The 24885-nt window shown below is 36.2% G+C and overlaps 1 protein-coding gene across 1 annotated transcript in view; it reads right to left on the minus strand.

Moving 5' to 3' along the window:
- Vav3 (vav guanine nucleotide exchange factor 3) overlaps positions 1 to 24885 on the minus strand; it is a 60695-nt gene that overhangs the window by 25902 nt on the left and 9908 nt on the right. The window contains exons 2-5 of the mRNA XM_008828981.3: positions 13942 to 14007; positions 8864 to 8898; positions 3233 to 3349; positions 2585 to 2672 (exon numbers count right to left, since the gene is read on the minus strand). Coding sequence (XP_008827203.2) covers positions 2585 to 2672; positions 3233 to 3336 — 192 coding nt within the window. The 5' untranslated portion in view covers positions 3337 to 3349; positions 8864 to 8898; positions 13942 to 14007. The remainder of the gene's footprint in view (positions 1 to 2584; positions 2673 to 3232; positions 3350 to 8863; positions 8899 to 13941; positions 14008 to 24885) is intronic.

A 24885-nucleotide genomic window follows, 5' to 3' on the forward strand; every position in this document is an offset into this window, starting at 1 on the left:
CACACACACACATTTTCATGAACACACACACTTACAAATCACCTTAATAAAGAAAAGGGGAATGGTTTTATCTAAATCATTGGATAAAGTAAATGGTGATTTTGTACATCAATTCCCACATCTTGAAGATGAAGGTCACAAACTATTTCACACAGATAGTGCCTGGTGTGTGTGAATAATTATGGGAGGTGTCATTATTCCATGCAACAGTTAAATTATGCTTAGTGATAACTATGCTCATTTTGAGTTCCAGGAAAGCTGGGGCTACAGGGAGACTGTGTCTCAAAAAGACAAAAAAAAATTTATAAATAAAACTTATGCCTTATGCATACATATTGGCCACTGATAATAATGATACAAAGGAGCTATTCTTTTAGTCTTGACATTTCAATAGAGTAAGATACATTATTTTCTCTGGCAGTGAAAATAAACCTGAGAGGAATTATATATGCCAAAAGATTTAAACTTCAATTTACTTTCATGGGAAGTAATATGAATTTTATAAATTTTGTTGTATATCATTATTAACTAATGTTAATGTGAAGTTGGTTAGAAACTATTGAATTGTTGAACTGAAAATGTATTTGGTGACCATTTAATACTTACCCTAGCCCAGCATTTTAAAGGAGAAACAGACCTTCCCAACACCTAGGGTCATGCAACTTAGTAACCGGCAAAAAATATTCAATACCCCACTAAGCGTGAAAGATATTTTAGTTCCATTTTTATGGTCTCAGGAAGGTAAATCTTCCAACACGTTTCTGAGTAGAATTAAATATTGCAACTGTGGATCTTTTCCAATTCATGGCTTTATGCCTTCTGTGTTTAGTCTAATCCACCCTGCGTTAACAGTCATTGACCTTCAGGTACAACAAGTAAATAAGATGACTCTGAACAAAAGAAATTTTGAGGCTTTCCTTATCTCACAGTGACACAGTGGTGTCAACAATTCAACTCTGAAAAATAATGAGTGCTGGCCAGCCTTTGCAATTACCAAGGAAACAGGCAAGGGAGGTGCCTCACAAATACAATTCGGGCATGGCTTGTCTGGCATATGAGAAAATCAGCATAAAATTAATGCCCTATAATCAGGAATCAGAAATTCATTTAGGATTGGAATTTAATGACTAAAAAAAAACAAAGATTTTGATTAACCAACCTATTGAAACCCAAGGGAAGTTTTGATCTCAAGCATCATATATAGCCTTGTCTTTGAGACACTGCCTATTTTAAAATAAGTTTGGAAATTTGCTTGTGTTTTATATTCTTTCCTGACAAAAATTTAATCCCATGCTTATTGTGATAGGAGTTTATTGCTCCTAGAAACAACTCAAATTTATACACTGCCACTGACTTGCATGGAGAACTGTGCCCTGTGTCACAACATCACCAAAGGTATCTGCTAGAGATTGTATGACCTTTATTTTAAGAAGTCCCCTGTACTTTGAAACCTTCTCTCATCTTCTAAAGGGACATACGAGCCACTTCTTCTCAACAAGTATCCATATACCATTTCCTAACTTAGGTCTAAAAAACAGCACTATTGCGAGGTGTCTGACATATACATATTTACTCTGTGAGCTGTTTTAGATCAGTTGGGTGTTCTTTTCAAGTGTCTTAAAACCACTGTGATTGACTCTTATGAGACTTAATCTAAATTTGTTCAACAAATGAACAACAGGAAGAGGTAGCTCCAGCTAGCTCAGTGGCCTCTTCAGGGATTTTTAGTTATTTGCTAAACACAGTAAAGGGCCTTTGCTTGACCTGCAGTTTTCCAGATCCTTGACTTCTTTTCATTCTTTACACAATTATATCTTTCTGCTGATTTCTTTTCTTTTAGTTTCACTGCACTTTGAAGTCAATTGTTAATCACCTCTTTTGAATCATTTTGGTTTGTTCTGCCCTAGAAAAGAGCTTCAAATATGTAGAACAAAGAAAAACAAACATAAAACCACAGGCATGTGTCTCTAAGTAATCACTACAACCTGATAACAATACATGGCTGCTATGTAATATGTGTTATTGTATGTGGCAAAACTTATAATTGCTTACTTTTCTATGGTAATGAATGAGAACCACTGCACAGACAACTTAGAATAACAGAAAACACCAACAAAACTTCAATTGACTTTATATTGCATTTGTATGAAAGGAACCTAAATGGGAGAGGTGTTTTATTAAAACACTTTGTGCTGTAATTAGTGATGACACAAAATGGCTATGTGAAGAGACAGAGGACGAAAGAGGAAAGGCAGATTAAAAATTTCAGACGCATTCTAAAATCCACACAAATCACTGAAAGTTGACTCTCGAATTTGTCATTGCTGTAAGAGTCATAAATAGTGTACACTCCAAAACCTTATCTAAAACCTGCAAGCCTAGTTAACAATGAGTGGTACAATCTGAGCACTTGAAAACTTAACTAGACTTCTTCAACTAAAAATTGTTTGGATTCTGCCAAAAATTACACTATTCTCCTTAGATAATTTTCAGTGGGTAACACTGCTAAGAAACAATATAAAGAAACTAACATAAGAATGGAAAGATAGGGATTATAGATCGAAAAGAAATAATCAATGCTTACCATTAAACTTTTAAATTTTCTATTTTCTGCAATGTGAAAAAAGCCATCTCTTGTTAAAATCTTGATGTGCTTTGCTTCATTATTGTACCTGTGGGCAATGAATAACTTGTGAATATAAATGTATTTTTAATCAGTAGAAGTCAATAATTACCAGAGGGCATGCCCCAATAACGTAATAGGAATTAATTCTGAAGACAAAATATATACCTATGCCAATACAATGGTGACAGCTAATTAACAAAATGTATTTATTAGATTGGTTGAAGATGCAACCAATATTCAAAGTGAACAGGGAGATGGATTTGACTAATCATTATGCTTAATTTACTTAGTAAGTTCAGTTTGAAAATACAGAAAAAAAATAAGACAAAATCTAGTAATTTGTACTCTGAGAATTTACTCGAAATACACACATCAAGTCAACAAAATATGTTATGAAAGAAATCTATTATCCCAATTAGCAGCCTATAACACTCATTACCATTTTCTCACAGATATTTTCAAGTATTAATGAACTGTCTGGATAAATGCATTATTTCTACTGCAATTAGAACCTTAGTTTTCAACTTCAGTGTTATACACACCACACGGTCTAGGCAGTTATGAACACAGGAAATCTATTTCTATAAAAGCATTTGGCCTACTTACTTAATGCTAATTGCATATTCTCCCGACTCTTTGGTCCTGTGCCTCACAAGGTAAGTACTATTTACCCTATTGATAAGTTCAGTTTCTGCTTGCAATCTTTCCATTGCGCCAGCATACCTGTAAAAAAGACAGTAACAGAGAAAACTTGGATGAATGCATTTGAAAAACAAAGGCTAAATATAAGAATCTATAATGACATTTATTTAGTGACTTGTCTGAGCTGGTTTTATTTGTGTATTTATTATACTGGTTCAAATAATAACTCAGAAAATCTCTTTGATATGTCCAAATACAAATGTTTTAGGAGATTAACAACAGCCCAAGACCCAGTAAGTGCCATGAAATATTTATTAAATATATACAAGGGACAAAATCAAAGAGAAGAGTAAGTAGGTATTAGATCAGAAAGATAGTCAAGTCAGTTGTGAGAAGTTCAGGCACAAGTAGGAAGGGGGAGGGACTGCCTTACCCTCCCACCTCTTTCACACACACACACACACACACACACACACACACACACACACACACACACAGACTTCACCTTTCCCGTGTACACTATCAAATCTCTTTTGAGCATCTTTTAAGAGAAATTCTAGCCAGGCATGGAAGTACACGCCTTTAATCCCAGCACTTGAGAGGCAGAGGCAGATAGCTCTCTGTGAGACTGAAGCCAGTTGCAGGTCAGCTCTGGCTATAGGGAGACCTGTCTCTCATAAATGAAACCACACCAAAACAGAACAAAAAGAAAAATCCTAACAACAATTTAAATTACTTTAAAATAATTACAATTTAGATGTCAGATTTTTAGTTCACATTTTTGATAATCACTTTCCAAAGAAATTAGCAGCAATGAAGATATTGTTTTTAAAAGGTAGATATTTTTCAAAACCAGAGTTCATAATTTTCCTAGCCATATGGGCTTTAAGCATATTCAGTTCCATAATAATAACCATCATAATAAAATACTCAAACTCAAGATTAACTTATTCTTGAATGACCCCCCCCACACACACACATCTAATATAGGCATAACATTCACTGGCAAGATACAGCAAATTTCTGGTTCAGTTTAGGCTAAAGGAAAAAAGTTATATTTGGGCTAGTTCTTTTCAAAGATATTCACCAATTAATATTCCAGAAAATTATCTGATTCAGTTATAGATTCATATAACTTAGTAGAAACCTCTAACTCATTTTAAATGTACGTAGCAGATATTTAACAAAAGCTTGTTGAACAAGGTGCTGTTAGATTCGTGTCAAGTGAAAAGGGATCCGAAGGGCATTTTATGCAAATGGCACTTTAAATTAAAAGAAGTTATACTAACTCAGGATCTATGAAGCTCTATCACAGTCTGTCTCATGCCTTCTTCTTCTTCAATCTTATCCCATACCAACCCCCCTGCATCCCTGCTCTCCAGCCTTCTGGATTCGGCAATCCATCAAAAAACTCCTTTTGATTGCAAGGTCCTCTCATAGACCAAACTCTTGTCTGGATACACACTCCTATCAGGAGCATCATTCAGGTTCAGAGCATCTTCTTGATCACCTTAAAACTGTCCTGCATCTCCAGCTTCCACTGCAGTATTCTGATTGCAGTATCCCTATTGCCATGGCAAACATCACAAGTACTGTACATATATGAGTGTCGAAGTAATTAAAACATTAAGAGGCAACCTGCACCACCATGGAAAAGCAGCATTCTACTTCAAGCTGTGAGTCTTCTCCATTTCTACCCAAATATTTTAATTTAGATAATTGCACTTATGTTATAATTTACTAATTTATCAATTTTAGGCATAAGGAGGAAAGTTATTTTTCCCCTGACACATGCTCACTCTGTCATTGCAAAGATTTTCATTCTTGACTCTGTGTAACCTTTGCAAACCGAAGTCACCAACAGGTCCAGATTCAGCAGGGGAGGAGTTAAAAAATACTTCCTCTGTATACAGTAAAGCTAAATAGTTTGTTTGCTCAAGCTGTTTATCCTCTATCATAGTCCTTTGCATGGTCTTCAAATAAACTCCTTAACAATATGTTTTCCAACATCATTTTAGTTACTTTTTATACTCAATATTGCCTTCTGAGTTCCCCCTAACCTGGACTAATTCATTCTGCCTGCTCTCTAAGCCTGCTGGCTCCTTTTCTAGGATTCTGCATCTTCCTCTTACTTGATTTACAATTGATCTTCAGGTCTCCTATGAATGAATACAAGGTGTAATATTCTAAAGGCCAATATTCATGAAAGTGTTTTATTTTACCCAATGCATAGTGTTAAGTTTGGTTGGGTGTAGAATTCCAGATGAGGAATTATTTTGCCTGTTAATATTAAATGATTTTGAGTCATTGTCTTTTAACTTCCAATTGATTTAATTCTGATTTTGGACTCATTGGCTATGACCTGATATTTTCCTCCTTGGAAACTTTCAGATTTTTGTATTCTCTACAATGAAAAAACAACGTCCTTTCTTATACTGTCCTAAGCTTTCAGCAGCATCTTCAAAATTGTAATTTAGTTTGGGGAAATTTTTTTTCTTTGATTATTGATGCCTTTGGGTACTTTTTTTTTCTTTCTGGAATTACTACTAGTTGAATGTAGTAGTTTTATGTCGATTAGCTAATTTTAAAAACTTTCTCCCATACTACCCCTTTTTTGACTTTTTGGAAGATTTTTCTCAACTTTATTTTTCAAATCTCACAGATTTATAAACATTTCTCATTCTTAGATTGCTCCTCTTACAAAATATTTCTTTCATAGCTCAAAGCTTTTCTCAAATGTCATTTATCTTAACTCTTTGTTTGGATTTAAGAAAGCAGCATCTAAGAGTGATGGAGGGTCCTGTATGTGCAGTCCCAAAGATAAGCCATTGGGAAGAAATCTTCTCATGTGCAAAAGCTGATGATTGGGCTGGGCAACATCCAAGTGTTAAGATTTAAATTTTTTTCTAAGTTTGCTTAGTTGCTATCAAGTTCTCCAAATTCATATCTGGATTCAAGGAGAGGGTACTGTTTGAGAGACCCTTTCCCAGTGCCAGACCTGAGCTATACAAAGGACATAGGGATTGTCACAGCCTTTCCCTAATTTAAGTCATTTTCAGAATGGCATCTCCCCAATCTCTGCTAAGCTTGGCCTTTCCAAGCCAGGTATGGTTTTGATTTTCCATGTAGCACACATTCTAATGACATCGTCTCCTGGCAAAGTTATCTAACTCCTGGGAGAAAGCCGTAGGGACCTTGGCATCCACCACGTTCAGATTTTCAAAGAGCTTCCACGAATCCAGCCCCATAACCTCATCCCTGCCTTCTATACCACAAAACATGGAATACTGAAAGTAGTCATTTTGATTTTCTATCTTATTTCATAAAAAATAAGTGATGTCCAGCTTCTTGGACTTCTAAAATATAAGTTTCCCTGTTAATTGATCATTTTCCTCTCTAGCTGCAGACATGCCACATGAAACTGCCTACTGAGTTGGAATGAACTGTCCAGGTTACTCAAGAAAGGAATATGTAATTTTAAAATTCTACCCTAAAATATCCCTATTACTTCTTATTTTAAAGTCTTTTTCTTTGTCTTGGCATTTTTTTTTTCCCCCGACAGGATCTCCTTTTAGACTCAGCTAGTCTGGAACTTGCTATGTAGATCAGACTGGCCTGGATCTCACAGAGATCCGCCTGCCTCTGCTCCTACCAAGTGCTGGGATATAAAGAGTGTGGCACAATACCCAACTGTCTTGGCATCTTATCATTGGGAGCAATGCTGTTCTAACCAGTCATATTTTTGACAGAATTTTTACAAAGCGGCAGGGGTACATTTTAAAAAATGGGCACAAAACTACTCACCCGCTTGTACCCTGAATAGTTCCCAAGTACCTGCCCAGGGTATTTAATAAAATATATGTGGCTTGTGACTTTAGTATTTACTTCTAAAATTATTAGCCTTATAACTATAAGGTCTAGTTGCATGAAAAACTTTATTTCCTTTAGGAATATGGTTCTAAGTTCCACAGAAACGAAAATTTGGAAATTGTCCTTAATGAAGTTAAAATGCAGCAAATATCCCAGCTCTGTCACACACACGCTGTGATTTCTTTGGCAAGCTCAGTACCCAGACTCAGAGGCGTACGGCAGAGAGGGGAGATAATAACAAGGAAGGCAGACCAGACTGCTGAGAGGCAGCCGGATGTCTGAGGAAAGGCCCACATACTGAAAAGTATCCTGGCACTTACACTTCTCTGTACAACAGAAAGTAATCAGAATATTAAAAAATATATCAGGTACTATCCACATCTGCAAATGAAGTAGTGTTAGGTGGTCTCATGATATAATGTCTGAATATGTATTAGGATGACCTCCCATCTAGATGTATATATTGTAATATTAGGGAAAAGAAGAGAGACAGAAAGAAATGTTCAGAAGAGTCAAAAACAAATTCAGGGAAACAATACAAACCAGTAAAACACTCAGGTATTGTATTTGAGGGACAAGATAGCGACGCACAAATGGCCTCGCCTGTGGTATTGCCACTACTGCTGATTTACATGGCTTTCGCCTTTATTTCTTCCTCTGTCACAATACTGACAGTCATCCCACCTTCCTTACATGAATGTTGGACAACAAAATAAAATAAAACATGTAAAGTGTTAAATATAGTAAATGCTCAGTATTAGTTATGATGAAGAGCCTATTCTAGTCCCCAAATACATATAATTGAATGTATATATATTTGTATTTTATATATATTTATACATTATTGAATTTTTGTGGATTTTATTCAGTACATCTTAATCATATTTATTCCCCTTTTCTCTATCTGCAAACTCCCAAGGCCTGCTCACAGAATTTCATGCATTTTGTCATATTTGTTAAGGTCTATCAAGTCAAGTTTGTGTACGCAGATGTCCCGTAGCGTGAGTTCATCCACTGAAGCCTGTTCACCCTGTCTGGAATCTCTCTTTTAAAGAAGATCAACTCTCCCTCACCCAGGGGTGATCAGCTGCCAATAGTCCCTCACCAAAATTGTGGCCTCCTGCCCATTTCCCCAGTTCTATGCTGGTTTTTGTCTGATTGAATTTGCATGGGTCTTGTGCATGCCGACACCATTGCTGTCAGTTTAAGTTGAAGATATCTAAAAACTAATAAACCTGCCCACTCACATCTTTGACTCTGCAAAGAACACCTCAGTGGTAAGTATGTTCCATCTATATCCAAATCAGACTTGGATATATCTTATTACTTCCACATTTCATGTTGGAAATTTTAGTTTTATATACTATCTTTTTAGAGCTAATTCTTAGTTTTAGATACTACAATCATGGATTTTCCTCTCTGCTTCATGAGTACCTTTTGAAACTACAAGATGCAGATCAGCATACATCCCATTTCTTTCTGTGGCTGTTATAAACATTCATGGTCAAGTTCATTCGCATGTATGCACATACATACACCACTCTCTGATAATGTTACTGAATGGTCAGCAATATGCACATTCATTATGGTGTTTTGTTACGTATGAAAACACCATTAGCCCAGACAAATGGAAATGGAACACAGTTTACAACGCTACATTTAAGGTATCCTCGAGGTAAGAGTATGGTATTTCAACTTAGCTACATAGACATTTTTAATACTTACCAGGGTTGGCAAGAATAATCTACTGGTTTAGGCACCTAGGATATAAAAAGGCAAAAATAGATTAAGTTTACTTAAGGGAGCGTTTAGAAATCAATCATTAATTCAGTTCAGCTGACTCAGCTCTATAACCCCTTAAGCACAGTCCTAGAACTAGCCATTGGCAATTTTATAGAGAACGAATCATGGTGTATGTCAGATAAGTAGAAAATCATCATTTCCTTCTAATTCATTCTTTCATTCATTTTACCTTCAAGGGGAGAGATAGCAGAAAAATAAGAACTAGAAACTTTGAATATTTACTATCGAGGCAATTTAATCCTATCACAGAAAGTTAAATGAAAATGTTATTAAAGAAACCAAACAGCACCTCCTTTGCCTAAGACACTGGGGAAAAACATACAAAATAAACAGTATACACTCGATGTAGACTCTACTTTGTAACACAAATTCTAAACTCTGACATTAAAATAGGCCAAGGAGAAAACATTTTATTCAAGAAAACATCATGGAAAACATCAACTTTTCATTCTCTCACACAGACTTACCCAAGTCAAAAATGGTGGATTTCCTATGTAAAAAAAGCAAGCAGCTTCTAGTTGCTGGTGGCAACCAGAAAATGAACAAAGCCAAAGAAGGCTTACTGATAGCCATAAAACAATAAATGTGACGCAGAGCACAGAAAGGCCGGCAATTTGTAAACTCTTGAGAAAAAAACGGAATACAGACAGTCTGTCTTGTGATTATAATATCTTCATGAATCAGTCAACTCTTTGATAAACATAGTCCATAGCCCATGGTGTTCCTGAGCTTTTAATGTTGGGTAAGAGAGACCAAGAAGGAAGAGAGGCATATGGTAAAGAATGTCAACATATTCTGCTTGTGGACTTTTTGGCTGTAAAGTCCATGAGCAGAGGATGGATATTTGAGAAGTGCAGAGTAATGTCATTTCACACAGAACATATAGCTGGGGCTACTCCATTATGAAATTCCCCTTTGCCTCTTCAGTGGGTATGTTCTGATATTCAAGATCTAGGACTGCTATTCTAGCTTGCTTTCTGTTGCTGTGATCAAAAAAAAAAAAAAGAAAGAAAAGAACTCTCACCAAAAGCAATTCAGAGAAGGAAAGTGTTTGGCTCACACTTCCAGGTCATAATACCTCACGGGGCCAGGGGTGGGGGATGCAGAAACCATGGCTGAATGCTGCTTATTGATGGGCTCAAGGGTTCATGGGTTCATGCTCAGTTAGCTTTCTTAACAGTCCACAGGGGGCTGGGTCCTCCCACATCAATTATCAATCAAGACAATTTCTCACAGGCATAGACATATGCCAATCTGATCTGGAAAAATCATCCATCGAGGCTCCCTCTTTCCAATTGACTCTAGGTTGTGTCAATTTGACAATAAAAACAAAACTAGCCAGGAGAACAACTCTCTCATCTAAGATGCTTATAACCAGGGTGGGGTCCTAACTTTTCCCATCTGCAATGCCCCTCCTAATTTCTCTCATCACTTTAAGATTTTGTCTTAACAGACACTTTATTACATCATATTTATAGATAATTTCCTTCTGCGCAAACTTTCATTTTTGAGTCTGTAGCTACTGTAGTCCTCTAATGTCATTTTATGCCTTCGCCATAGACACTGTACATTGTTAAAGTTCTGCTATGCACAAGTAGGCTTATTAGCAATTTATTGGGAATATAGCATGATATTTAAAATATGTGTATGTGCAATACATCCTTCTTGAAATATATCCTATTTAAAGTTAGATGGGGCAGTTAGAAGTAAACTTTCTCTGTGTTTGTTAAACTAGAACTATAATGAGTTAGGCATTAAATTTATAAGCTGTTAGTAATTTTCTCTTAAAATGTGAACATATTATTTTTATTGATTTAGGTATTTATATGTTTATTTATTTTATTATCTGTTTTATCTTATGTGTATGAATGTATTGTGTAAGTGTACCCATGTCGTGAAATGCCTATGTCATGCAATGCCTGTGGAAGTCAGAACTGGAGTTACAGACAGTTATTAGTCACCATGGGGGTGCTAGAAATTGAAACCGGATCCTCTGAAAGAGCAGTTGGTACTTTTAACCACCGAGTCATCTCTCCAGCCTTGTTTCAGGCATTGAAGTTTCATGTTCTATAACCTCCATCCAGTTGTTTCTCTAAAGCAGTTACGATGCCTTTGTTGAGGTTTCTTATCTACTCATTCTTTATGAACATTTTTTCTTTGTGTTCCTGAGCACAGTTCTAACAGCTTACTTCTGGATGTGGTTTGTGTTTCTCTGTTTCTTTGTGCATTGATGATAGAATTAATATGCTGTCATGTTGTTAAGCTTTCAGTGTTTTGTCCACATCTTATGTTTGTTGTCTGGAAACTAAGAGAACAACAGCAAGTGACCAGGTATCAGAGTGGGAAGCCCTTGTTGCTCCATTATAGCGGCTGTTAGAGATGGATCTAATTATCAACCATTTTTAAAGGCACTTGTCTTTGCTCTTGGTTGGGTTTAATATGTCATCTCCAATATCCTGAAGTTTCATTAAAATATATCTAGTTGTTGATTAATTTTAAAATACTTATCTTGATTTTTAAAATTAGTTTGATCATAAATTCTGGAAAGTTCTCAGCCATGACTTATTTGAATATTGCCTCTCCACAATTATCTTTAATCTCTTTTATTTGATACATTTGAATCTTATCATGTCATTCTCTGATTTAGTTTCCATTTCCTAATGTCTCTGGACTATTTTCAGAAACTTCTTCAAATTTTTCTTCCAGTTTTCTACTAAACTGTGTCTGGTACGCATATAATGCATCCATTAAAGCCTTCACTTCAATGACTAGATCTGGGTCTTTTATAATAAGCCCAGACGATTGCAGAATGTTATAGTATCCTCTTATTTGTTCTCCTTTTTATTTTTTATCCATATTAAATTTAGAATTTAGCATCTTGTCATTCCCAATCTGATTTGTGCAGTGATTTCTACACTTTTTCTGCTAATCTTAGCTTAGGGTGGTATGTTTCCTTATGAAGTCAATGATTCAACTGATGAATTTATATTCCCTAGAACTTGATCTGTTGCAACCCTTTGAAAGACTGTGAAAAGCCTCAAAACCAAACGGAATTTGTATTTTCACAAGGTGAACCACCAATGTTGAGTCACTTTAAATTATATTTCTCTTTGCTCTAGAAATTGTTATTGAGTATGTTAAAGCTGTAAAGAAATGCCTCTTCTAAAAAATAAAGAAATTTTTAAAAAAATTACTTAATCATAGAGCTGATATGAATTCTGCCCTTATGCATGAAATATTTTTACAGTTAAGTTTAGAAATTATCAAGAGAGATTGTTCTCTGCCTTTTTTTCTGTCTACCCAGAGCCATGACCTAAAAGAATATCTCTTCTGTCAGGTGTTGGAGTTTTACTAGTTCATACACTGACAGCTGCTGGGTCCATAGAACTATCTATGTTTGAACTCTATTGTAGCTCCTGGCTATGTTTCCAGTCACTATTCTTCCAGAAATGAAACTATCTCATTTATGTACATCTTTAAGTTCCTACCTGTATGCCTAGGAAGTCTTGAGGAGACAGGAAGAGCAAATGCAGGAAATAAATTTTAAGTTCAGAGTAGAACACAGTACTATTCAGGGACCCTGGTAAACAACATATCCTAGGGCCAAAGGGATACAGTTTTCAAACTCATCCAACCTTCCTCTCACTTCAGTCTTTTCTCTGTCTATTGACTTTCATTTAGCTTGCTCTATAACTAGCAAATACATAATTTCATTAAGTAAGCATTCGTTTTAATAGTCATTTGTTATCTTTAAACTATAAAAGCATTCATATTTACCTGGTTATTTTCCTCATAATTATGTTACTCTATGACTCTTTATTATCTTAAAATGCCTTGAACACATTTCTCCTCCTAGTCATTTGCAGTGAGATTCTAGAATCTGTTGTCAGTAGCTCATTGTCTGTGTTCAGTTGGGGTTTCACAGTTGCTTTTTCATCCCTCTGTTCCTTCCTTCAAGAAATTCAAACACCTACTTTGTGTCAGACTATTTCTGAAATAAAACTTCTAAAGTTCATTTTATGCTGTGTTCAAAAGACTGTAAACAGAAAAATTATGCTCTGTATATTAAATGCTTATTCAGGTTCCAAAATATCTGAATGTTCAAATCTCTAGCCACTTTTCTATATAAACATTGCTGCTTACATTTGTAAAAAGTGAAATTCAGCCTTCCTATCTGTAATCAATAAATCAGCAAATATTGTTTTTATTCTTATTGCTTTTAAAACAATTAAACTCAGATAAGTGGTATAAGCATTTATTCTCAAATTAAGGGTAGCAGATATTTACATTTGTAATATCAAAAAGAACGTCAACTTGAGAAATATATAAACTTCGGAAATGTAGCAAGAAAGATAATTTAATGAGAATTTTGAGAATATTTCTCAAGTAATCATATGTATTTCATATTAGTAAAAAGTTTTCATTTACTTTGCACTAACTTAAAATAATGTAGAAAAACTATGATGTTAAAATAATATAATTCCACACAGAAATGAACCCATATTGTAAAGTATCAGAGAATACATTATATTAACCTGTATTATCTGAGTAATATTCATCTGTTCTCATTGTTTTTTCACAAAATTTCATTGTGATATTAAATAAACAAGAATGACATTCTAAAGCTCAGAAAACATATTTGGGAAATCTAGTTGAAGAATTTGTAGATTTGTCATTTTCTATCATATTTTCAAGGACACACTGAAGTGAAATGACTTCCTGTAAGTCTAGTGATCAGGAATACCATTTCCCCTTGGGAAGAAACTTGTTCAACAAATCTAATCTGTGCCTCTGGCTTACTTCTAAGTTAAACTCCCACCTTGCATATCTTTTCCTAATATATCCCTACAGTAGAATCACAATGATGCTGGACATATTATCCTTGTAGAAAATATCAATAAAACTAATGAGCAACCTAGACAGTATCTTTGTATCTTCCTGCACATCTACTGATTGCACTGAAAGCAAAATAAAATAAGACATAAAATATCAGAACTTACACATGGGGAAGGTTTGACAGCATCACTTGGAAAAAATCCAACTTCTCCTGAAGCTAAATTTCGTCCCTAAGTTAGGGAAAAAAAACAGTACTGAGAACAAAATAATAACACCACAATGCTGCTTATACAGTGTTACCAAATTTCAGATCCTCAAGATTACTTACATATTGCACCTAGTCCTGAACCTTAATTTACTGTAGCTGAGAAAGGGAAGCAAATGCAAAGTTTTATCTAACTAATAAACTTTCCACGTGGTTTCAGGTTATGGTTGTAAAATCACTTTTCAATGTACCATTTAATTTAGACACTTTCATATCTCTAAATGCTATGTAGAAAGGGATTCCAGTAAAGATGATCACGTACAGACCCCTTACTGCATGCTATCCACTATTCTGAGTTTTTATTAATCCTTAAAATGGCCTTTAATGGTGGACCCAACTACCATCTCTATTTTATAGACAATTAAAATGAGGACTAGACAAGATAAAGAATTTTCCTGTGATGACAGAGCTAACAGATATCAGGACCAGAATTCAAACTTGGGTATTCTAACTACGGTGCTACACTGCCTCTCTATACAAATAGAAGGCTCATAAAAGATACCACTCGAAAGCAAAACTAAAGGGTAGCAGAGAGTCACTCTAACTATGACATCTGAATTTTAACATTGCTCATGGTATTTTGCCAAAGACAGCATGTATTTTTGAAAAATTAGATTGCACCAACATGAAAAGTGGCTTAGAGATGGGTATGAGTTTGGAGGTTAGAATATCATTAAAGAGCTGGTACCATAGCAAGAAAAGAGAAACGTGGAGGAGGGATAGGTGTTGAAGACATTTCCCTGGCATCTGTGAGGCTTACCTCTGAACTAGAGATGGGCAGAGAGGACTTGGGAAGGTGAAGATTGGGAGATATGTCAAGGATGATTGTGGGAGCAGATTACATAACCTATCCAAGCAGATTACCTAGGTCATATAGAGGAGGTTTAGTCATCATACAAACAAGTCTGTCATGGGAGAAAATGCAGAAAAAGACAAAATTTAGAGACATTAGTCTCAAGATCAGCAGGAAGGAAGAAATCTTCAGGAGGGAAGATTCAAGGATTTGGTAGGGATCACAGCACAAGAATTAAGGCTAGAATGCCATGCTTCTTTTACTCATCTATATTTGTTGAGTGTCCGAGGGGACTTTTATTGAAAGATGACATGAAAGTACAGGTAAGTAAGAATGACGTTTGGCACATACTACCACCCAGACAGACCTTCATATACAAGTGTACTGTGATGCTGAAGGTAATCATACCCTTACAGAACTCTTAATGAAAATGAAGACGAGATATTTCTTAAAGAAATAAAAATATGACCTGTTAGAACACACTAATAGAAATGCGTATTTTGTAAGAGAAAGGACAGAGAGCTTTATAATGATTTTCTCAATCAATATTAGAAGATAACATAATAACAAATCACAAAATTATGTTTCTTATAAAAATAGTGAAGTATCAACTTCCATTCTTTGCCAGAAGAAAAGCAAAAAGTCTCAATCTATAGAATTCAGAACTCAGAAGAAGCAGCGTTTTTGAATGATTGGTTAATTGGCTTTCTGAGACAGAGTAGCCCTGTAGCCCCAGCTGGCCTGGGATTTGCTATGTAGACCAGGCTGGCCTTGATCTCACAGAGATCTGCCTGCTTCTGCCTCCCAAGTGCTGGGATTAAAGGCATGCACCACCACCCCTGGCATGCAGTGTTATTTTTATGAGACTGAATGATGGTCAAGATAATACCATCCACTTTCTTAGAACAAGGTTGACACAGAGCCCTCATACTGTTAGTATGTTCCTCCTCTAAAACTCAGTTCTCAGCTCTCCTCCTCTCTCACATCTTCTGTAAAGTTTTCTCCAAGTGGCAGATCCAGATTGGACACCCAACTTGCTTTGCCACTGCACAAACTCAGCAGAACTTGTAATTATTATTCAACATGGTCATCACCATCACTGGATCTTGAGTTCTTAGAGAGTGGCCACAAGGTCACAATCATTTCTGTATAATCCAATGTTGCATGAATAGCAGAGACTCAATAAATGTTTGTGACTTGAGGTGTCTATCTCTCAATCTGTAGTCTCATGTCAATGACTGCTTTGATTTCACCTTGCTTAGTTGAACAAAAAAATATATCACACTTAATTTTTACATAAGCCACTAAAAGGCACCATGCTGCATGTGTCTATATGAAGTTATTCATTCAGTGGCATTCCCTGACCTTTTTAGGTCATCTTATGTAAAAAGTGAGGGTTGCAGGGTATGCCTCTTGGGTGGGGGATGGTGAAATGTCTCACAACAGAAACACAGGTGATGAGGACACAAAGACTGGAGAGAAACCTATTGAATTTTATAATTTATGAAGGCATATGAACTGGAACTTTTTTATTCTTCCATTTGAAAAAGAAGGGGGCCATAGAAAAGGCCTGATGGGAACTGAAATCATCCTGATGATTGAGGAAGGGACCAAAACTGAATAAGAAATGCCTTAAAGTGTATGAACATAACTTTCCACAGAAACTAGGACCTCTTCAGAGTAAACGATTAGCAATTAATAGCTACATCAGGATAAAAAATATGAATATGAACTATTCCGTGTCTTGATGCAATTAAGTTCATATAGCCATCACATCAACAATCATATTGTTCTTTTTGCCTCACTTCAAGGACAGCATTGGCACTCTTTCAGGAGGGGAAAATTTCATGGAGCAGATTGGCATGGTCATTGCCACCTTTCTTCTAATGAAATCCCTAGCCAGGCAATTTCATTTGCATATGGGCCACAGGGGTTCCTTAAGGCAGAGAGGTTAGAGATACTTAACAGACGAAGTAACAGCTCTTCTCCAATTCCTCTAAGACATCAGTTTTTAGTTAGGGGAACAATATATGTATGCTATGTTCAGTGATTTCCACTTATTAAGGAAAGAGCCATCCTACATTTGCAGGATTCAAAACAAAGTCATGCAGAGGAGGGATGTCTTTGCTTTCTTGGTGGATGTGTGTGGGATGCATGTTGGTAATTCATTAATAGTAATGGGCGGAGCAGCTGTCAGTCCCTCCACATGGATGGAACAGCAGGCTGTAATTATGAAATAAACCATCTTCAGAGCCAATGACTTAGTGCACTTAGCATGATGATCCTCTATGCGATTTTCACTAACCTTGATGAAAGACATGTAACTGAACTCCCTTCTTCTTTATATTCCTGTGTGAGTATTCTATTCCAGGTCAGATAATCAGCTTGTCATCTTTTTTATGCCTATTACAAATGCCAGGCACAGGGAATATTCTTTGACCTATCCTCTTGTCTGATATTTCTTCTTTGAGTCCCTTAACATCTTCAAGGTCAACTTGCAAACATTCCTGTTTCTTCCTATATGTCACTGGATATACCATATGGTACTGCCTTTCTATGCATTTATTCTCCAGTGTATCTTAATATCATGTTGTGGAACTTTTGTACATTTAACATTATGGGTTTTTTTTTCTTGGTCTTTTTGAGACAGGGTCTCCCTATAGTCCCAGCTGTCCTGGAACTCACTGTGTAGAGCAGGCTGGCCTCGAACTCACAGAGATCCGCCTGCCTCTGCCTCCCTAGTGCTGGGATTAAAGGCATGTGCCACCATGCCCGGCAGGTTGGGTTGTTTTTATTAAAACGTTTTCTTTGGAAAAACAGGTAATGGGCTGCATGTGATGAGAACAGAGTCACCTTTGTAACTCATTAAAGAAACTGAATCTGACATAAAGCAAAATAATATTAAATTATAATTCATAAAGCAGGAATGCATTTTTTCTGTAAAAGAATATACCAAATAACACTAGTGACAACCCTCTCTGAAATTCCAGAATATCACAAATATAAATGCATAGTCAGGCACTTATTTATTCCTAACTGACCTTAGGTTTTAACTATTTCTCATTTATCTCCAAAAGACTCTAGGGTGGATTATAATGAATTAAAACTATTTTAGATTTGCTGGTAGAAATAATACCTGCAATCTACTTGGAGAGAGGAAAACAGTCAATGTATGTCAGGATACCAGAGCTAAAACTGCATTTTTAAACTCACAGACAAGAAAGGCTTAAAATGACAGAGGATATCCTCCAAAAATCTTAATCATAAATTGCTTGGCTCCTAACTTTGTAAAAAGAAGAACAAATTGCTTAAAGAAAAATACAGTGTCTCTTCCCCGTGGCTCATTTATCCCCTTAATACTACCTGGATTGGAGCTTTAACGCACTTCTGGAACAGCACTGAACAATTTGAAACAGATGTGAAAGGCTGAATGTAAAAAGGCTAGATTAATGGTTATTTATGAAAGATGGGAAATTCTCCCCATTGCAGTGCCCTAAACACTCTGAATGCATGCATAATGCTGCTGTGGAGATTACTGAGCAATTTATCACACACGGCTAGTGGCCAGAACAACTGCCACCTGCCCAATCACGTTTCCACTATCAGAAATGCAGTTTGAGCTCCAGGAGGGGAAAATATACAGCCAGGCCATGAATTATAGGGCTATAGGTGAACAAACATACAAATTAATTTATTGGATTCATAGATAGATGATAGATGAAAGATAGAGATAGATGATAGATGGATAGATGATAGAGATAGATAGATAGATGATAGATAGATAGATAGATGATAGATAGATAGATGATAGATAGATAGATAGATAGATGATAGATAGATGATAGATAGATAGATAGATAGATAGATAGATGATAGATAGATGATAGATAGATAATAGATGCAAGTACTATTTTAAGAATCATTCTGATAAACTTTATAAGGACAAGTAATGAAATGCAAAGTCCACGAAAGAGGAGATGGTCAGAGGAAACCAATCTGAAACTGGCATATGGTCAGGAGTGATTTGTGATCACAGCTGCAGCCATACTGTAACTGCTGTATTCTGTCACACACATTCCCTGGCTAGTTCTTGAAAAGCAAAGAAAGGCAGTATCATAGAAATATGGCATCAGAAGGGCTTGCTCTATTCCTAGCTCTGCTATAAAAAGCTGTGCAACCCTGGGCAAGTCTCAGTGGCAGACAAGAGCGATGACAAGATCTCCTACACATGCCTCATCAGGTTGCTTTAAAGATCAAAGAATTAATATGCATGGAATCATTTGTAGATGTTAAGTAGTCATTTTCTATTTCTTCCACAATACTGCTTTTTAAATTATTCTCAAATGATTCTTTCATCTCTTAAAAAAATCACTTTAAATTGGTCCACTCATGTGTTATTAAAACAGAAATGCCCAATTTTGTGAAAAATCCCAGCACTCCCCTTGCGTTTAGGGAAATGTACTAATTTATAAATAACATGGAATTTTATTATCATATTCATGTCAATAGGCAATGTAAATTCCAGATAGTCCATTTCCTTACATAAATGTTTTCCTGCAAGTACACATATTTTCATTAATTGCCCCATATTCAGTGAGGTAGAGAGGCATTTTCCTGTCAGCAAACACTGACAATTTGCCAAAAATAATTGTATGTGCTTATACTGAATGGTCACTGCCGGGAATTCCAAAGTGCCCATGTACACACACAAAAGAACAAAACTATAAGCCATCCTCTTTTGTAATTTCATAACCAAAGAGAATAGGATATCATAACCTTTGGCTAATGTATACATTTTAAAAGCTAATGAAGCAAAATAAAGAGTTAGAAATTCATATTTCTGGTGTTCACTTCTACTTAGGGATTCATCACAGACTTGCAATTCTGTATAACTACAAAACTTGCTCCTTGGACTACAATTTTTGAAATTATATTTATTTTCAATTTGTATGGGTTTATAGTTGGGTCAAGTCATCAAAATATATAACAAAAGCCACAACTGTATTTGATAGTTTTTCCAATTCATATAAAATTATTTGTGTTTACTCCATCTCTGGAATTTTGGCTGATGAAAGTGTCAAAAAATCACTTAAAATTAAAAGTTGTGAAATGTACATTGAGAAATAATCCCATTGAAAAGTCATAAGCTGTATTTCTACACATATAAGATGTGAGATGAATATAACAGTGCAATGCGACTCTGCAGAATATTTTCCTGCTATATTTAAGAAATGTATTCACTGAGGTCTCTGTATTTCTCCAACAAGAGAGGTAACTCTGGCTATGGGTGTCTTAACAGTTTCCTCCAGCATCTCAGTGGGTAAAATACACATGATACAATCCTGACTCATAATCTCATGATGGTGTTTTTCTGATGAAATAAACAAGAAGTACCTTTGGTGAAAGAAAAATATTCAGCAAGGAAAATCTAATCTGCATGTAGGTGAGCCAAATCCCAAACAGTCACTCAATCCAAAATTAGGAAAGAAGTGCAAGGTTTGACCACATTTTGGAGAATATCCTACTTGGGGAGCAGCCATATAAACCCCTAAATTAATCCAGGCTTAACAGGGTTGGGGATTTAGCTCAGTGGTAGAGCGCTTGCCTAACAAGCGCAAGGCCCTGGGTTCGGTCCTCAGCTCTGAAAAAAAAAAAAAAATCCAGGCTTAACAAAGGCCCAAAGAAATTTGTTTTTCTAATCCTGGCAGACAAGAAAGAAATATGTTTTCCCCCTAGTCTTGGTGATTCTGATCATAAGTAAACACAGAGAAAATATTCTAAGTACTTGTCTTATATATGTTAAATGCTCATACAACATTTGGCCTCTGTAAAAAGGAATTATTTTCTTCTAAAAACAGAATTAGTGCTTTGATGAAAAATTTTTGTTTTAATACATGCATTGTTGTAGACATGAGATGAATAAAAATAAATAGACATGGCAACTTTTCATCTCTGCTATATTTTCACAGGTTTCTATACACTTCTAGAATAGAACAAACTTAGGAAGCACCAATTTGCTACGAACAGGGAGACTGGAGCTGTTGTTGTACCCCTCGCCTTCTGTTCATTAAGCCTCCTTCAGATTCAATATTCAACACCATGAAACAAGATCATCTGACCCAAGGATTTCTAGGGTCTCTAGTACTAGCAAAATACATTGCTCATCTAAGTATCTTCCCTAAGTTCTATGACTTTATAATGGGTTATTGTTTCCCCAAACTATTTGAACTATTATTAATCAGCGATAATAGGCACCAGTAAGTTTATCTGACAGAATTTACTCACAGAAAGATACAGGCATTTCATCTTTTCCTCACAACTTTCATTTTGACTCAGTGTGAAATAGCCATTTACTCAAGTTCATGCCATTGGTTTGTTAAAAATTAGATACAATCACTGATTCTTCAGGAATCTGGATTATCATGAACAACTAAAAACTAAAATTCAATATGTTAAAAATTTATAAATCATTTCGTTCAATATCTTAAGGGAAAGTGTGCGTTTTTGTTTAGGATCTATTGAAATGACCTGTGGAGTGAAATCAACAGTGATGCCCAGGTGCAATTCCAGACTGACAGAACACTGAAAGTACTCTGTGATCGATGCCAACTTTTAGTAATTGCACCACCGTGCAGCTCATATGGTAGTGCCATAATGGAAGATAAGGATCACAGAATTTCTCAGAACTTTCTCCCTATAATGTAATCCTTGAACTTCCAGAAAAGAACAGATAGGATTAACTTTCTGAATTTCTACTGAGGTGGTAGTTCCCTCAATCAAAGCACATTACAACCTACATTTTGCCCTGTACCAAACTTTGGACAAAACACAAGTTCAAACTGTTAACCAAAATGGTCCATCTCAGAGTTAACATTAGGCCCATACCCACTGTGTCAGGAGCTTTGCCAATTCCCATAACACAGTCTGTACACTTGGAATTGCTCCCACAAACTCAGCTTAAGAGCTCATCAATTAAAGCCAGTTGGCAATTATCCAGGGAAAATGTTTCTTAAAGGCCTTCGCTAATGCCCATTATCTTCTAGAATCATCTCTCCCAGGGCCTTCCTTGCTCTCTTACTGTCATTGCTGTCTTTTTCTCCTTTCCTATAATTATGGACCCTGATGCTCTCAGGGTCAAAACACTCAATATTTTGAGGCAAATACTTGTCAAAATAAAGGTCTGATGATTATGGGCTCTACTGAGACCCACTAAGAATAGCTTTGTATCCCCACTGCTACAAGTTCAAGTCTACCCAAGAGCTGAGAGGCTATTCAGGAGCGAAGGGCAGGATAACAGAGAACTTCTGACACTGGGTTCTATACTCATTAGGGATACTGTACAGTCATAACTGGGTTTGGGGCTTCAGGAAGAAATGCCTTCACAGCAGGGCAGAAATCTGACTTGGGAGACATACTTGTCAGTCTCTAGAGATGCTGACTCTGGTTTGTAAGATCAAAGTACCATACTGGTATTATTTTTGGTTTTAGGAATGTTTTCTTTTTCTTTTTTCTCTTTTGAATCAGGGTCTCCCTGTAGTCCAGCAGGCCAGGAGCTCACTATGCAGATTAGGCTGGCCTTGATCTCACAGAAATCCACCTGCCTCTGCCTCTCAAGTGCTGTGTCACCACACCAGGTTAGAATCAGTTCTCTGTCTGTCTGTCTGTCTGTTTGTCTTTTTGAGACAGGATCTCCCTGTAGCTTCAGCTGGTCTGGAACTCCTTATGCAGACCAGGCTGGCCTTGAACTCATAGAGACTCACCTACCTCTGCCTCTGAAGTGCTGGGATTAAAGGCCTGTGCCACCACGCCTGGCATTAGAATCAGTTTTCTTAACAAAGGATAGTTGATGATAACTTAAAACAATTCTTTAATGTTCCTATTTGCCTCTGATTATGACGTAGCTTAACACTTAAATTTTAGATCACTATCAAAAACACACAATTTAGGAAATTCTCTAGGAGCTAATCTTGTGCAGTCTAAAATGATTAGGAAAGCATGCTCTTAATCTACGGCAAAGAAAAAGATCCTTTGCAGCAAGTGACTTCCAGAAAGTCCATTCTCCCTGTACTTTCCCTCTCCAGCCCTCACAGGGTTTCCTGGTCAGCTTCTGTGTAATTATTGTAAAGATCACAAGTTAGTTTTCACCAGGCCAAGTGCTTTTTCTAGAAACTCTTGTCTCTGAACCACCCTGTCCTTGAGTTTTTGGGATATCCTAGGTCTTCTTAATCGAAACTTGCTCTGAGGAAATGGCTCAAAACTTCCACCCCCAACTTGTACTTAAATCAGCCAATCCCTTCAGAATGAATCATTTCACTTTTATGTATAATTATAAAGTAAAAACTAAAGAAATTTTAGTAATTGAGTGAAGGTTCATGAAGGGTAGATAGTCTCTATAAGCCTATGTAAGTCAGTGAAGCACCTTATAGAAACAGGAGGAATATGAAATTTAGAATAAAACAAAATACCAAATAATAATTTTCCCACTTCTGGAAATGAAGCGCATCCTTGAAAACTGTTCACCGTAACACTGTTGTTTCCCCTCAATTTCATTTCATGTTTGCTTCCTAGTACCTCAAAATATACCTATGAGTCTTTTAGAATTAAAACGCTCATTTTATAGATGAGGTATGTGAGGGCACAATGTGACAAGACAGACATTTTGATGATCTTTCAAATATCATCAAGTATGACTTGGAGGTAATAATGAGTCTGAAAACTTACAAGAAGAAGTTGATGGAGACAGCATCTCTGAATACTTATCTATCTTTATCTCTGCACTGCTCTGGCCAGGCTAACCAGGATGTACTATGCTGGAGGTATATTAGAAACATTGTTTCATTGAAAGAAGACCCTAGAGAGAGTGACACCAGTATGGGGTTTTGATGGTAAAGAAGGTTTCACCTAAGAGAATAGGACAGGAGAGAAAATCTAGGCAGAGGATAACATCAATGGCTAGAGGTTTAAGAACTCATGTGGCCTACCTACGAGAAAGATTCTCCCAGCCAATTCTTTTCTTCCATTCTTTCTTTTTTTTAGCTTAACAGGAAGAGAAGCACACCTGTCTTGTTTGACTATGTTGCTCATGGACAATTCATGATCTCCTTACCTCCAGATTCCCTCCCTCTGACTTCACTGTAAAAGAAATGTTTCATTCCTCTTGAAAAGTCTCCTAAACTCCCTCTGAGCTCCACAGTTTTTTGTGGGACTCTTCCTCTGAGACACAAGGCAAAAACAAAGCAAACAAGTAAACAAATATATATAAAGCAGTGTTTTCTACATCTCAATTTTTCTACCCAAAGAACTAAACTGCCTTTTAAAATGTTTTCTTTAATGTTAGAAAAACATAATAACTCTCTGAAAAAGAGGAGGAGGAGGAGGAGGAGGAGGAAGAGGATGTAGAAAATGTATATTAGATCATACATGCCTAACATACAGACATAAAACTAGAATTACAGATGTGACTTTTATTTTAATTCTACAACTGTCATCCTATAAAGAGGTGATAAACTTGGCCCTTTAAGATGATCACAGATTTGTCAACAGTACGACTGCCCATTCACCTTCTTTGTGGGAAGCTTTCTGAATTAATTAAGGCATGTGTAAAAACACTTTTACTCCTTAGAATAAAGATCATGTAGATGCATGATTTGTAACTGTGAAGTATCGCAACTATTTTCTAGGTTATTTAGCTTTCCTTGTGACTAAAAATACGTATATTTTTGGCACTGATTGCAGTTCCATTGCTTATAATTGCCTTTTAGTTCCAATTAGCTTACAAAATTCCCCCAGTGAACATTCCGATATTCATAAACGACAATGGAGCAAATAAAACCCCGTGATATAGAACTCAGGATCCTTGCTGTTTCATGAGCTGTATTCTAAGAAGAAATTACACAGGGAACACTCTTGCAATAGAAACTATTGATGCAATGACTAGAAGGTACATTTGCTGGCTTCTCTCTCTTGTCCTCTCCCCCCTCATAAACATAATCTGTACCTTTTCTAAGAAAATAAAGTTTCTAATATGAATAATCTACTCCAGCTTGAGAG

Source organism: Nannospalax galili, unplaced genomic scaffold (genome assembly GCF_000622305.1).
Source record: "Nannospalax galili isolate Female #2095 unplaced genomic scaffold, S.galili_v1.0 scaffold873, whole genome shotgun sequence".
Lineage (NCBI taxonomy): Eukaryota > Metazoa > Chordata > Mammalia > Rodentia > Spalacidae > Nannospalax > Nannospalax galili.